This window comes from Garra rufa, chromosome 21 (genome assembly GCF_049309525.1).
Source record: "Garra rufa chromosome 21, GarRuf1.0, whole genome shotgun sequence".
NCBI classification, from domain to species: domain Eukaryota; kingdom Metazoa; phylum Chordata; class Actinopteri; order Cypriniformes; family Cyprinidae; genus Garra; species Garra rufa.
The window spans coordinates 33,223,493-33,239,597 of record NC_133381.1 but is presented as its reverse complement, the minus strand read 5'-3'; the positions used below and the strand labels follow the sequence as shown (position 1 = coordinate 33,239,597).

Sequence of the window (16,105 nt, the reverse complement as noted above, 5' to 3'; positions counted from 1 at the left end):
AAGCATACCACCGTTTGCATGCCATTTGAAGTCTACAGACACGTTTTATTTGTTTTTTTTTGGTACTGAGTTATAAAAGTAACATAAATAAGGAAATCTTTATGATGAATACTTGTTTTTTGATTCTGCTGAGAGCACAATACGTAGAGAAAACTCATGAGCAGATCTAATTTGACCTTGAATTGATGTAACCTTAACTGCAGATCAAGAGGTGTTTCCTCCAATGCTTTGAGAACTCACATTACAGGAACATTCCCAAGACAAGCTTTAATTGTAAAATGAAGAAAAAAACAATTACTTCACAAAAGCATTTTGTGATCAAAGCACACAAATAGGCTCTGTCAGACACATCATTCCAGTAAATGCTCAGTGCTGCTGCTGTGGATAAGTGCACACATAACATGAAGATCATGACATAATTAAATTATTACCGGAAAATAGTAACAATGGCAGTGCATTCAAGGCTATCTGTATCAATTTACCTTGACTCGCTTATTGTTCCCATCTTGTTATAGCATGTTTTATTACAGCAGTCGCATTCAGCTGGACTTAAGTCAAAAAATCCAAGACCAGGGGAAAGCTTTACGTAACTTTAATATGGGATTAAACATACGGAAGCAGCAGGGCTTGACGCGCAGACTGCATAAGAAAAAGTTCTCAAGAACAAAGGCCTGATACAGCAAAAAAAATATAACAGTCACAAAGTACAAAAACACATTCAGAAAGAATGTAGTCGAATTTACCACAAGCTAAAGAACTAATAGGGAAACATAATACTTCAGTTTCAACACTTTGAGAAACTGGGGTTCGTCTAAAATGTTCAGATCACAAACAATACAAAAGCTTATTCATATCGTTCCTTAAGCCGTTTCCATGCGTCATGTAACGGTACTAGATTGGCATCAGAAATATTAGCTGCAGCTACATGGTCACCAAGCACCAATCACATACACCCCTGTCTCTAGCTACCCCATAAATCAGGGACCTGCTCCTGGAGGGCCTGCAGATTTTAGCTCCATCCTGTCCCAAAACACCAGCCTGGAAGTTTCTAGTAATCTGGAAGACCTTGTTTAGCAGAACTCAAGACAGTGTCCCTCTGGGAGCAGGATCTGTCCTCCCTTTAAAAATAAGAGCTTGGCCGTTTCTCTGCATACATCCTGCAGACCTTCTCTTAAAATGTTTTAAATGTAGGAATGTTGCCATATGGCCAAAAGGTGAATCTGGGTTTGGGAATATTTTTCAGATTTATGATGATGTGCTCCTGAACGCACCTGCGCGGAGCCTCTAAGGCGAGATTCATCTCTCTGTCGGCAGGCATTTCAAACAGCCTGGCTCCTCTTCAGAAAACAAAGCTCCCTCAGTGAACTTCTGTTGTTTTATCTGCTACTAGAACACATATCACACAAACATCCTACTGTACATGCAGTATTGTGGAACTAGGGATCTTGGTTTTTCCTTTGTAGAGGAGCTACGATACAGCGTTTTAGTGATTATACAAAGAAAGATACTGTATACACTTAAATAAATTTACTTTAAATTAATCATAGGATGAATCACAAACCAGTTCAAATTGTTGGGGATTGCAATTGGGGACTAAAAAGAAGTGGTTCAGGTTGGAGCTCAAGGCATGATTGTAGTATGCAACGTCACTTTTCTGCAGAAAGGTCTGAGCTGGCACAGGTTATCCGTGATAAGGCAAAAAGTGGGGCAAATGTGAAAATGCGTGAGGTACTGATAGTGGCTGTTATAACAGTGAAGTTGGGCTTCCCAAGGATTGAAAATCAAGGCTGAGCCTCTGTGTTGGGCTCCTTGTCGTAGATGTAGCTGCCAACACCGCCAGTGTTTACACCTTGAAATACAAGAGAGTCAATCAGACTGGGTTAATAAGTAGTTTAACTAAAACTTATTTAACTTGGCCATGTTTTTCACCATTCATTAGGATTACTGTGATATAAAGAAAGCATTAAAATATATAAAATTGCTTGAAAAGTTCCTTATCTTCACTGCAAATGAAGAACTATTCAGGTTTAAGCAAATTAAAATTAAGCAATGGCTCCCTCTAGAGTTGAAAAAGCTCACAGTACCTTTTGGGCCAAAGAGGACAGCATAACATGGTTTATGGCAGTAGGGCTGACCATCGTGCTAGAACACATAAAAACATATTTTAGGATTAATTCATGCATTTAGAAATCCAACTGAATACATTTTAATATTTTTCATACCTTCTCCAACCAAAAAAACGATTGCATTCATGCACTGCTTTGTTTTTTTAAAGAAGTTTTTTTATGCTCAAGGCTGCGTAAAAAAAAAAAAAAAAAAAAAAAAAAGTACATTTATTTAATTAAAAATACAATTTTTTTTTTTTTCTATTTTAATTTACATTCAAATCTAATTTATTCCTGTGATCAAAGCTGAATTTTCAGCTTCATTACTCCTTCGGAAATCTTTCTAATATGCTAAATAATTATCAGTGCCGGAAACAGTTGTGCTGCTTAATATTTTTTTGGAACCTGTCATTCCCTTTTTTTCCGGATTCTTTGATGCATAAAAATCTAAAAAGAACAGCATTTATTTCAAATAGATACCTTTTCTAACAATATACACAACTGTTCAAAAGCTTGGGGTCAGTACATTTTTATTCTTTCTTTTTTTGAAAGAAATTAATACTTTTATTCAGCAAGGATGTGATAAATTATTTAAAAAGTGATAGCAAAGACTTATATTGTTAGAAAATATTTATATTTTGAATAAATGCTGTTCTTTTTAACTTTATTCATCAAAGAACCCTGAAAAAAGGTTGCAAACATATTTGGCAGCACAACTATTGCCAGCAGAGACAATTCTAATTATAAATCAGCATATTAGAATGATTTCTGAAGGATCATGTGACACTTAAGACTGGAGTAATGGCTGATAAAAATTCAGCTTTGCATCACAGGAATATGTTTTATTTTAAAGTATATTAAAATAGAAACCATTATTTTATATTGTAATAACATTTTGCAATATTACAGTTTTTTTTCCTGTATTGATCAAATAAATGCAGCCTTGATAAGCACAAGAGACTTACTTAAAAAGCATTACTGATCCCAAACTTTAAGACAGTAGTGTACATACAGTTGAAGTCAAAACCTTGCAAAATCTGCAAAATATTAATGCTCACTGATGCTTCAGAATGAAACACGATGCATTAAGAGCCAGGGGTGTAACCTTTTGAACAGAATTAAGATGTGTATGTTTTTCTTATTTTGCCTAAATATATATTTTTCATTTAGTACTGCCCTTCAGAAGCTACAGAAGATTCTTACTTGTTTCCCAGTAGACAAAATAAGTTACATTTACCCCCCGGCTCTTAATGCATAATTTTTTCTTATGAAGCATCAGGGACTGTTTGAGCCTTCTGTAATAGTTGCATAGTCATTGTTGGAAAGGGTTTAAATATACAAAAATGCTGAAAAAACAAAGAATTTGTGGAACCTGAAGGATTTTTTCTGAAGGAAAGCAGACAGTTTAACTGTTTAGGACAAACAAGAGACGCATAAACAACTATCACTAAAAAAAAAAAAAACAGCTGTGCATCATTCAGGTAACACCAGTGTTAAGAATCAAGCATGTGTAAACTTTTGAACAGGGTAATTTTAAACAGGGTAAATTCAACTAATATTCTCTTTTGTGGACTATATGTAAATGTCTTTTATGTGAAATATCTTATTCAGGTCAGTACAAAATAAAAAATAACATGCATTTTGTATGATCCCTCTTATTTTGGTAAAATAATTAACATTTTGCAGATTCTGCGAGGTGTGTGAAAACTTTTGACTTCAACTGTATACAGTGTGTCCAATTAAAATGTTATTTCTTTGGCTTCTGCAGTGGTCTTGCTGTTCTTTTTTTGTGCAAATTAATTATCACATACTGCGATTTCAGTTTTATTTTGATTAACTGTACTTACTCCCAAAGGAAATGTTCAGAAAAAACCTATGAATCATAATCTAAGACTTAATTTCCAGACTTAATTTCCAGCAAATTGATTTATTACCTATTAAAATTTTTTAATGACCCACAGATGCCCTGCGGTTTATTCAAGATTTCTAATGCAAATTATTCTTGATTAACTTCTTTGACATGGACAGAATTAATGAAGGAATCATGGCAGCCATCTTTGCACTTCTACTATTAGCAACTTCATTTTCTTCTCACCTCTGCGTGGCTGCCTGCCGCCAGGGTCTTCTTACATCTTTCACAACGCAGGCATGGGCGATGCCAGTCCTTCCCCAATGACGTCACCTTCTCAGCTGTATAAGAAAATAACATTACATGTGATTATGCTACCACCATTTCATTTCCTTTTATGGATTTCATTCAAATCCAAGCCATGGTGTGAAGATGTTGTTAGGATGGGGAGAGGCATACCAAAATAGACCTTCTTGTTGCATCTGGGACACAGGTTGGCTTCCCCAGAGAAGGTGGTGATGCTTCCAGCTGAAATGAGAGATGCATACACACCATGATCCAAATGAACACTGTGCAATTTGTCATGTCTTATTGCAAAACATTTATAATGCAATGATTTGTAGCAAGCTGCACACAAATCAAAATAAAGTCAGTAGCTGCTGTTCTCCACTGTTGTTTTTTTACCTTTAGATGGCGGCCTTGAAGGTGCTGGGACATGTTTCTCCTGAGATTTGGGTGCAGAGTCCACGGTAGATGCAGGTGGGGAGGAGTTGGCAGGAGCCTCATACACATATGAGCCTGCACCCCCAATGTTCACACCTACATATTAAACGAGAGAAAGATTTCATGAAAATATCCCACTGTCATACAACACGCACAATAAGAAATGTTTGATATGACTAATTACATTTGTACATTCATTCAAATTTGTCTAATTTAATGTTAATCTAGCAGATACTAATACACTTTAACATGCTAAGCTGTTTTATTAAAGGGATAGTTCACTCAAAAATGAAAAATACCCCATGATTTCCTCACCCTCAAGCCATCTTAGATGTATATGACTTTATTTTCTCAGACAAATACAATCAGAGTTTTATTAAAAAATGTCATGGCTCTTCCAAGCAATAGCAATAAAATGTGTGTTGAGATTTTGAAGCCTAATAAAGTGAATCCATCCATCATAACAAGTACTCCATATGGCTCCGGGGGGGTTAATAAAGGCCTCCTGGCATTTGAGTAAGAAAAATATCCACATTTAAAACTTTATAAACGGTAAATTGTAGCTTCTGCTAACTGTCGCTCATGAGAGAGTGGCATTTCAATGGATGACATGGGCTCCAGTGAGAATATGCTAGTGTCGCGAGAACCATGTTTTGTTTACAGAAAAGGAAAACCAGTCTCCTCTTGGCTTATATTGAAATTCTCTGACCTTTTTTTTTTGACAAATCCTTGTTTTGTTCTTCTAGAACATGACCAGAGTTTTGTTTTGATCTCTCCTTTGCACCTCTGCGTTCATCACTTCTTACCTGAGCCTACTCTACGCCTACATCTTACATCATACGACCATTAGCAGAAGCTAGAAATGACATTTTATTAAAGGAGAACTCCAGTGTGATATTGACCTAAAGTGTATTGAATCATGATACCGAGTGTGAACGTACCTTGCATATTTCATCTCGGTTTGTGTCCAGCTGTCCGAAATCTGGGGTCAGTTAGCCGATGCTCACAACAGGCTGTCTATGAGAGTGAACAGGGCATCGGAAAAGCCATGTAAATAAATCACTGTTTTACGCCATTTACGAGGCACAAAGTAGCTCCACACTTCATCGGTAGACTTCCTAGGGCCCTGACATTTAAAACGAGACATTGAGAACTCAGAAAAAGCACCGGTAGTTTATTTACAAGAAGATTTATACAGACATCTTCCACCAGGAACAGAGCGGTGGCCGCCATCTTAAATGTAGTCACGATAAGTCGAGTGTCGAGCACGAAGGAAACTACAACCTGATACGTTGATAACCAGATAAATTCATTGGTGCTCGACACTCGATTTATCGTGACTAAGTTCAGGATGGCGGCGACCGGATTTTCTTTCCCAGGTACTGTCTGTATAAATATTCTTGTAAATAAACTACCGGTGCTTTTTCTGAGTTCTCAATGTCTCGTTTTAAATGTCAGGGCCCTAGGAAGTCTACCGATGAAGTGTGGAGCTACTTTGTGCCTCGTAAATGGCGTAAAACAGTGATTTATTTACATGGCTTTTCCGATGCCCTGTTCACTCTCATAGACAGCCTGTTGTGAGCATCGGCTAACTGACCCCAGATTTCGGACAGCTGGACACAAACCGAGATGAAATATGCAAGGTACGTTCACACTCGGTATCATGATTCAATACACTTTAGGTCAATATCACACCGGAGTTCTCCTTTAAGTTTTAAGTATGGATACACTTCAGAAGGCCTTTATTGACCCCCTGGAGCTGTGTGGAGTAGGGATGCACCGAAATGAAAATTCTTGGCCGAAGCCGAAGAAAATTAAACACTGGGCCGAAGGCCGATTACCGAACATGTTTTTTCGTGGTTTTTCCCTCCATGTATTTTGCCATTTTTTTCACCATTGCATAAATTAAATAGCCAAAAAGTGCTTTTTACAGTTTTGTCTTGCTTTTCAAAAAAATATATATTTTTGTCTTACTTTTTTATTTTATTTTACAGAACATTTGATTGCGTCACGTCATTGTTCGATATAATTTATTTGGCCTTTTCGCTTATTCGGCCAAACACAGAAAGAGCTTTTTTTTTGCTATTTTCGGCCAAATAATTTCGGTTGCCGAACATTCGGCGCATCCCTAGTGTGGAGTACTGTTTATGATGGATGGATGCACTTTATTGGACTTCAAAATCTCAAACCATTCACTACCATTATAAAGTTCGGAAGAGCCAGGACATATTTTAATGTAACTCAAATACACCTAAAATGCCTTGAGGGTGAGTAAATCATGGGGTAAATCATTTACATTTAAAAATGAACAATTAACAATAGTATATAAATGAACATTAACTTAAATTAATAACATTGAACTAGTGTGAAGTGCTGCCAGTGACTTCTTTCTCAAAACAAGAATGTTCCTAATGCCCAGCAGAGGGCATTGTTTAATTGTACAACAATGGCTTTTATGTAACTATTTACTCTTGCTACACACTATATGCTCCAGAGTGCAAAATATCTAAGCCCAATCATATAATAACCCAGTATACTGCATATACACTAAATGGGCAGATATTAAAACAGTTCCATTTTACATGACTTCAACTTGAAATGCTAAGTGTCTTATTTCATCTCACCTTTTGGTCCAAAGAGGGCAGCATAGCATGGCTTGTGGCAGTATGGTTTCCCATCATGCTGTGAGGATGTAAAACAGAAAAAAACATGGTCATTCCAGGCTTATTTTCCATCAATCAAGACTCTCCAAGTGAATGAGTGTGCATTTGCTGATGTAAGTATGCAATTTAATCTGCTTGTAAACCAGCCTAAATGTCTATATGCCACAGACGGTGCTTATCTTGGCATCCACTCCCTGATAACACTCACAGCAGTTACAAGGACACCCAAAGTGTCCCATGTCTTTGCCTGCCTTGAGAGTGTCTGTGTGTACATGAATAGATGTGGAACATAGAACATATTTCAATGGCAGTTGCTCCCAGAGCCCTTTGGTCAGGGCCATGGCGGGAAAAGGTTGCTATGGGAACCGTCAGACGGCAGCTGTGTGACCGTTACAGCTGCACAAGACAGGATAAAGGAACAGAAGGGGCAGAGAACAGTGGCCTCATGCCAGGACAAAAGTATGCGAGGGGAAAAAATGTGTAATGAGCCTCACATTCCAACAAAGACTAGCAGATATCTTCCCGCCTCAATTTCAATGACCGGAAAACTTAATAATGATGTAAAATGTCAATACTTCTAAAAAAGGCAAAAAGGCTACACTCGTCAGCAAGAGAGGTCTGGTTAGCCCAGCTAGACTACTAGGGAGGAAATTTAAGGACTTTACCAATACTCCTCTAAGTTTAGCTTTCCTGTAGCTCAAATAGAGGAGCACAGTGCTAGCAACATTAAAGTCATGGGCTAGATTCTTAGGGAAAGCTAAAGATGAAAAATGTGTATCTTGTATACAAGTGTCTGCCAATTGCTTAAATGGTTCATTTGAGTAAGTGTGATGCTATCCGAACCCTAGTGGGTGTCAAACAAGCAGGCCGAGACAGATAAAAAGATGGGTCTCGGTCCGCTTCCAAACAAACTTGAGTCCACATTGAGTCACTCTGCATTGTCAAGTAGTGGTCAGTGGTCTCTGAGGTTCATGTCACTTCAGCTCACCCACTTCTGCATACTTTTTTGTGGCAAATCAATCAAAAATCAGTTGCACACCTCTTGAGTCCTTGAAATTGTCAGTCAAAATTACAGTGCCTTGCAAAGTATTCATACCCTTTAATTTTTTTCACATTTTATGTAATTAAATTACTCCCCCCCCCCCCCCCACACCAATCTACACTCCATGCATCATAGTGACAAAGCAAAACAGAATTGTCACAACTTCATAAATGTATTAAAAAAAAAAAACTGAAATAAGTACATTGCATAAGTTTTCATACCCTTAACGCAGTACTTTGTTGATGCACCTTTAAAGCCACAAGTCTTTTTGGGTATGATGCAACAGGAACACAAACTTTGCACATCAACATTTGTCAATTATCTGCCATTCTTCGCCTCACCTCTCAAGCTCTGTCAGCTTGGATGGGGTCTGGCAGACATTTTCAGGTCTCTCCAGAAATGTTTGATTGGGTTCAGGCCCAGGCTCTGGATGGGCCACTCAAGAACATTCACAGAGTTGTCTATAAGCCACTCTTGCTGTGTGCTAAGGGTTTATTGTCCTGTTGGAAGGTGAACCTTCTACCCAGTCGGAGGTTCTAAATGGTCCGGACTGTGTTTTCATTAAGGCTATTTTAATATTTTGGTGCATTTTGAGCTTTTATTCTACTCTGACGTGTCCCTCAGTCTCAGAAAAACAGCCCCACAGCATGACGCTGCTATCACCACACTTTACTTTTAGGATGGTACTCTGCAGCAAATGAGCAGTGCCTGGTTTCCTTCAAACATAATGCTTGGAATTGAGGTTCATCAGACCACAGAATCTTGTTTCTCACAGTCTGAGGGTCATTTAGATGCTAATTCGAAGTGTGTTTTCATGTGTCTTTACTGAGGAGAGATTTGAGTCTTGTCACACCACCATAAAGCCCAAATCTATGAAATTTTGCAGTGATGTTTGTCCTTCTGTAAGTTTCTTCCATCTACATATATGATCATGAAGCTAAACTAGAGTGACCATCAGGTTCTTGGTCACCTCTCTAGCCAAGGTCCTTCTGCATCAATTGCTCAGCTCTAGAAAGAGTCCTGGTTGTTTCAAACTTCGTCCGTTAAGGGTAACAGAGACTACATGCTTCTGTGAACCTTCAAAGCAGCAGATTTTTTTGTAACTCTTCCCCGTAAGTGTGGCTTGATGCAATCCTGTCTCTAAGCTCTACAGGCAGTTTTTTTTTACCTCAGGGCTTGGTTTTTGCTCTGATATGCATTTTCAGTTGTAAGACTTTTTATTAAGATGTATGTGCCTTTTTCAAATCATACTCATTCAATTGAATTTGCCACAGGTTAACTTTACTTAAAGTGTACCAATATGAATGCTCCTGAGCTAAATTTCAATTGCCCTAGATAAGGGTATGAATACATATGCAATGGAATCATTTAAGTTTTTGATTTTGATGTTAAAAACCTGTTTTCTACTTTGCCATTATGGTGTATGGAGTGTAGATTGACGTGGGAAAATAAGTAATTTAAAGCAGTTTAACATAAGGTACCAACAACCAAATGTGAAAAAATTAAAGGGGTATAAATACTTTTACAAGGCACTCTAGATCTTGTTTTTTGAGAAATCTCTCAGCATATTGTGTGCAATATGCATCAGACAGACAGTAAAAAGGCTGTGGGTGTGATGTCTAATCCAGATACAAAGCTTAGTCCATCAGCTCCCATTACAGTTCTCACTGGTCATCTCTCACTGGTCATATAGAGCAGCTCACCAGCCCACACTTTTCCCAAAGCCTCTCAGATTCTGGTAACTGAATCCAAATTCTGTCCATTCTGCCTCTACTTAACATTGCTATTCCCATAAATCCTCTCACTTTACCCTGCCGCAATCCATGGAGGACACTAAGGGATTATCATCTTATCCACAGGGCGACTTCTTGTTCGATCAATAGTCTTGAAGAAAAACTTACACACATGCTTTAACCATCTTCACTATACCCCATCCTCGTTCCTGTACCACCCAACAGAAATCTCCTCATAGCAACCTGACCTACATCCAGATTTAGGCTGATGTGAGCAGTGCAAATGGTAATATGCTTATGCAGAGATTACAGAGAGAATACCTTCTATTTGTGACTCTCCTCCTGGAGTAAATGCAACACTCAGGTGTTTCCTACCCTTACCCTAGTGGAATACAGACTCAAGGCAACACAATGACTAATGGTGGTGATTCCTCTGGCTCTAAAACATCACCGTCCTGTCCTTTACCCTCTACTGGCTTTCTGATCTAGACACGTTCGTCACAGTGTGATGTAATAGGATGCTGGAAGGTCGTGGAGAATTTCATTTGGCTTGCAGTCAGGCACACAGGAACACTTGGGATGTACAAAGCTGGCCAGCGAGCTTTCAACAAATCACTGAAGACGAGCATCATGAGACACGATTGCACACAGCTTTCCAAAAGAAATAAAGCTGTAGGTTTTGGGACATTCAGTTTGCTTTTTCTCTTTCATGACTGTCTGTATTGTATTTATCACTTAAAATGTGTCATGCTAGCTCTCAATGCCATGTGACAGCCTTCAGTCCTGATTCTGGACTCTTCAAATAGACCACTGATCCTCTGATGGAAACGCACAGTGTCGTAAATTCAATACTCAACTGTCGGAGTTTGAGTTTCCCCAGCTAGACTGCAGAGAGGTAGTGTGTGATCTCTGACTTACTCACCTCAGCATGGCCACCCGCTGTGAGGGTCTTACTGCAACGCTCGCACTTCAGACAGAACTTGTGCCAATCCTTCCCCAGTGATGACACTTTCTCAGCTGGGGAATGAAAAAAGAGAGAAAGATTAGATAAAAAAAATTATTTAAAAAAAACAATGTAAGTCACTAAGGTATTGTCAGTGGTTGAAAAGTCATTGTGACTGGTAAAGCATTGATGGGTGGCCACAAGGGTATTGAGCAGGGGCGTTTTCTCCAAGGAGGCCGTGTCTCCTCAAAATATTGGAGAAAAAAAAAATCATAGTACAAAAATAAAACAACACCAGTTTTACAATATATAACATTAAAATAATATAAATCACTTGTTTTTCTAAAGATACATTGTCCAAGAGCGACAACAGCAGGCAAAGTTACAGTGGGAGTCCACTTTTCTTGCCTCCCCTGAGCACATTGAGTTTTAACAGACCTTGTTTTGTGACCCTGGACCACAAAACCATTCTTAAGTCACATGGATATTTTTGTAGCAATAGCCAAAAATACATTGTACGGGTCAAAATTATAAATTTTTCTTTTATGCCAAAAATCATTCGGATATTAGGTAAAGATCTTGTTCATGAAGATAACTTGTAAATTTCCTACCATAAATATATCAAAACTTAATTTTTGATTAGTAATATGCATTGCTAAGAACTTAATTTGGACAACTTTAAAGGTGATTTTCTCAGTCTTGAGATTTTTTGCACCCTCAGATTCCAGATTTTCAAATAGTTGTTTCTCAGTCCTTTTCTAACAAACCATTAGGGCTGGGCCGATAAACGATATCATATCGAATCGCGATAAAATTTATGTTAATAACGATGATAGGCTCTAGACATTTTTTGCTCGATATGGATTAATCTAAGAGCCAATCACACAGCAGAAATATGCGACAACAGCCAATCAGCGTACAGCGTGCGTGTGCACGTCAAAGTACAAAGTTCATTTCCTACCGCACTTTGCGAAGCAAACTTAACACCAGGACGACAAAAAAAAGAGAGAGGATGCAGCGACGAAAGTGAAACTAACTTCGAGTTATTATCCAAAGATGTTGAAATTGTCGACAAAAAAGGTAGCACGAATTCCGTTATATAAGTGGTTTGGCTACCTGAAAAGTGACTCTTAGCTCAGCTGAGAGTTTGGCGCGATTGTTAAAACTGAAACCGAAAGCAAAAAACGCACGCGCATTCAAAAGCAATTTTAATCCCCCCAATGCACGCAAATTAGGCTACATGACATATCTAGGCTGTTATTTGTATGTAGGCTATGATAGGTTGTGTATGTCTATAGCTCTGTATCATGCTTGAAATATCCGTCTCTATTTGCACTTTGAATATTTAGAGAGTAGCCTACTTTGTTTATGGCTAAATTATCTGCACTTAATACGATTAAGAAAGAACCGTGTCGTAATTTTTTGTTATTTATACTGTAGATTGTTTCAAAATGCAGTGGTTGCCTCTAATTTAAATAGCTCAACCTATAATAGAGAAAATAAACAATTGTGTTAATAATAATAATAATAAATAAATAAATAATTGTGTTACAAATTATGTTTTTACAATAATTTTATGTTTACATTTTGTACATTTACTCTCATTTACCATACTCTGTCACAACTTTTATTTTTTTAATTTATTTTAGTAAGTTGTTTTAATTTTTAAGGCCAAATCTGTTTTTGTTAATAAACTATACTTTAAATGTAATTTAATGAACCCTTTCATTTTTGTGGCTTTAGTCATTGTTGGGATACTATTTTAAAGCTGGCAACATCAACAGCTTATATCGAAATATATATCGTTATCGTTCAATATGGGGAAAAAAATATCGAGATTACATTTTTGCCATATCGCCCAGCCCTACAAACCATACATCAATGTAAAGCTTATTTATTAAGCTTTCAGATGAAAAAAATGTAACCTTATGACTGGGTTTGTGGTCCAGGGTCACATTTACTGTACCTCATAAGGGCACAGAAGAGGATTTTCTGAATGGCAGTGAATCAAGTCGCTGGTACTGTAGCTCATATAACATTGACAACGTATGACAAATGTCTGCATTCATACTGCACACATTCATACTATATATAGTAGAACTCACTTTTTTTACTCACACTCACAGAGTATGTGACTTCAGACACAGTCTATGTCATATTGTGATAATAATGTGTTGCTGCCCATAGTGGACCTGCCCATAACAAACCCCAGATTCTTATCCTCGAAACATGGGTAAGAGCTTTTTTTACTTTTATGCTGTGATTTTCCCTTCCTCTCGTATCTTGATGGCTACAGCCCCTGATTATTTATGAATGTGCCATGGAAACTTCCTGTCTTAGAATTCAAGATCCTAAAAGAACCAAAGTATGTAGTGCATTTTCTCAGGAGGTTAAAGCAAACAGCCTTTCCTTGCATGAAGGCAACAGTTGAGCATTATTAATAATGGCTTTGCATAATTTTCAGATCCAGGCTAGCTTTAGGTTTTGAGGATGTGTGCTGGTCTAGGCATTTTCATTTTGATAATCTATGTGACGTCATATTACATAAAAACAATGAAAAGCACTGGCTTCATTGTGAGAGGTCATAGCGGTTCATTCCATGGCTGAGATGTGTTGACATGAAACGCAAGGAAATGCAGTGGCGACGGTTAATTAGAACCGGACAGCTAAGTGACGTCATATAGTACAGAGACTCTTTTCTCCATTTCCCCTCCTTTCCCATTTCTTCAGGAGGGTCCTGGGAGACTTCCCCAGACCTAATATTACTCTTTCCATTTATATATCTCACTCTCAAGACAATGCATAAAGCAGGACTGCTGGGACAGCTCTCTCACTATGGAGGAAACACCTTTCGCTTATCAAAACAGGGCACAATCAGCTAGAGAGAACAAGACGTTTCCTCCTGCTCTCCCCTACTTCCTAGCTTTCCCGCCTGGAGATGTATTGTTTTCGTTCTGTCAGTTTTGCAGCCCTCTTAGTCTGTCTCTCGGGGGGTCTAGGTCAGTACAGCAGAGATCAGTTTCACCATCAGAAGAGGAGATTTTATGCAGCTAAAGTGAAGCAAAAACTCCTATTCCACTGAGATACACAAGTATACTCACGTGGAGGCGTAGCAATAATTTAAAATGTGTGGGCACGAATCTTTAAAAAGTATGATAATCTCTGGGACAAATGTTGAAACGGTAGGTGTAAGTAAATACATACATTTTCTGAAGAAAATGAGAATGATAACGTGCCTGTGCAATGCTTGCCACCACACTTAAGTGTGCCGTTTTTTAGCACTAAGTGGTTACTACACTTTTAAAAATAAAGGTGCTTTAAAAGGTTCTTCACAGCGACGCCATAGAAGAACCATTCAGTCAAAGGTTCTTTAAAGAACCATCTCTTTCTTACCTTTTTTATAATCTGAAGAACCTTCTTTTGCCACAAAGAACCTTTTGTTACACAGAAAGGTTCTTCAGATGTGAAAGGTTCTTTATGGAACCATTTAGACAAAAAAGGTTCTTCTATGGCATCATGAAGCACCTTTATTTTTAAGAGTGTAGGGTGTTCTAAATGGTTGCTTACTGGCTCAAGTCAAAAGAGTCCACTCTTAGGTTCTGGTCTCTGTAAGTTTTAGGTCCCTCATTGAATCGGAGGGATGTTTTCACGACTTATTTAACATCAGATAAACATCCTTAATTTGATTGCCTAGAAAAGTTGTAGCACAACTCTGTTTACTCAGACACGGTTTAAGGCAGGGGTTCTCAACTCCAGTCCTCGGGACCCACTGCTCTACACATTTTGTATGTGGGCCCTGGGGACTGGAGTTGAGAACCACTGATTTAAGGAATCACTGATGTCAGTAGCATATTGATTATTATCAATATTGAACATGTACATATATGTTTTTTTAATAAATAAATGAAATAGTAGGGGTGGGTGATATACTGGTAGAAATTTAGCAACCGGGAGAGATTTTGAACTATCGTCTCAATCGCGGTTACATGCTCACATGACATTGCTGTGCTACATGGTGACACAACGTATCGTTTGCATGCATTTTAAAGAGTTGCGTTAAAAAATAAGTGTTATTTTGCCATCTATACGTAATTGGCAGCAAAAAAGAAATAATTTTGCTATATGCGCACGCTGTCTGAGAGCCCTGGAGTATTGAACAGTTATTTTTGCCACTTTATAGGCCTTCTGACGGGTGAATACACACACTCGTATGTGTCAAAATGCTAATTTATACAGTGAAGAACATGCTGTGATTTTATACATTATCAGTATACAGTATCTTCAAAATGTTATTTTACCAAAATAAAATGATCATACAAAATGCATGTTTCTTCTGTAGCTTTTTAAGGGCAGTACTAAATGACAAAATATGATATTTAGGCAAAATAAGAAAAATGTACACATCATTCTGTTCAAAAGTTTACACCCTCAGTTCTTAATGCACCGTGTTTCCTTCTGAAGCATCAGTGAGTGTTTGAACCTTCTGTAATAGTTGCATATGAGTCCCTTAGTTGTTCTCAGTGTGAAAAGATGGATCTCAAAATCATACAGTCATTGTTGGAAAGGGTTCAAATTCACAAAAATGCTGAAAAACCAAATAATTTGTGGGACCTGAACTGTTCAGGACAAATAAGGACTACTGAAATAAAAAAAAACACACAGCTGTGGATCATTCAGGTAACAACACCATATTAAGAATCAAGTGTATGTAAACTTTTGAATGGGGTAATTTTTACAAATTTTTCTATTATTTTTTCTTGTGGACTATATGTAAACATCTTTTATGTAAAATATCTTATTCAGGTCAGTACTAAATAAAAAATAACGCTCTTATTTTGGCAAAATAATTAACATTTTGCAGATTATGCTGATTTTTTTTGTCCTATTGCTCGTAATTAGTTTCTTATTCTTATTTAATCTGTGACTTTTTACTTGATACTGACATTAGTGACAAGAATCATGAAATTTCTATGTTATTGGAAATTTTTATATAATTAAGACCATATTTAAATCAAAAACCACTATACTGTGATACATATTGTTAAAT

At 37.6% G+C, this 16,105-nt stretch overlaps 1 protein-coding gene across 1 annotated transcript in view; it reads right to left on the bottom strand.

Annotated features, from left to right (window-relative positions):
* Nucleotides 1–576: 576 nt before the first annotated feature.
* crip2 (cysteine-rich protein 2) overlaps nt 577–16,105 on the bottom strand; it is a 29,378-nt gene continuing 13,849 nt past the window's right edge. Inside the window, exons 2-8 of the mRNA XM_073826787.1 lie at nt 11,038–11,132; nt 7,302–7,359; nt 4,639–4,773; nt 4,414–4,482; nt 4,201–4,295; nt 2,085–2,142; nt 577–1,849 (exon numbers count right to left, since the gene is read on the bottom strand). Of these exons, the coding sequence (XP_073682888.1) occupies nt 1,782–1,849; nt 2,085–2,142; nt 4,201–4,295; nt 4,414–4,482; nt 4,639–4,773; nt 7,302–7,359; nt 11,038–11,132 (578 nt within the window). The 3' untranslated portion in view covers nt 577–1,781. The remainder of the gene's footprint in view (nt 1,850–2,084; nt 2,143–4,200; nt 4,296–4,413; nt 4,483–4,638; nt 4,774–7,301; nt 7,360–11,037; nt 11,133–16,105) is intronic.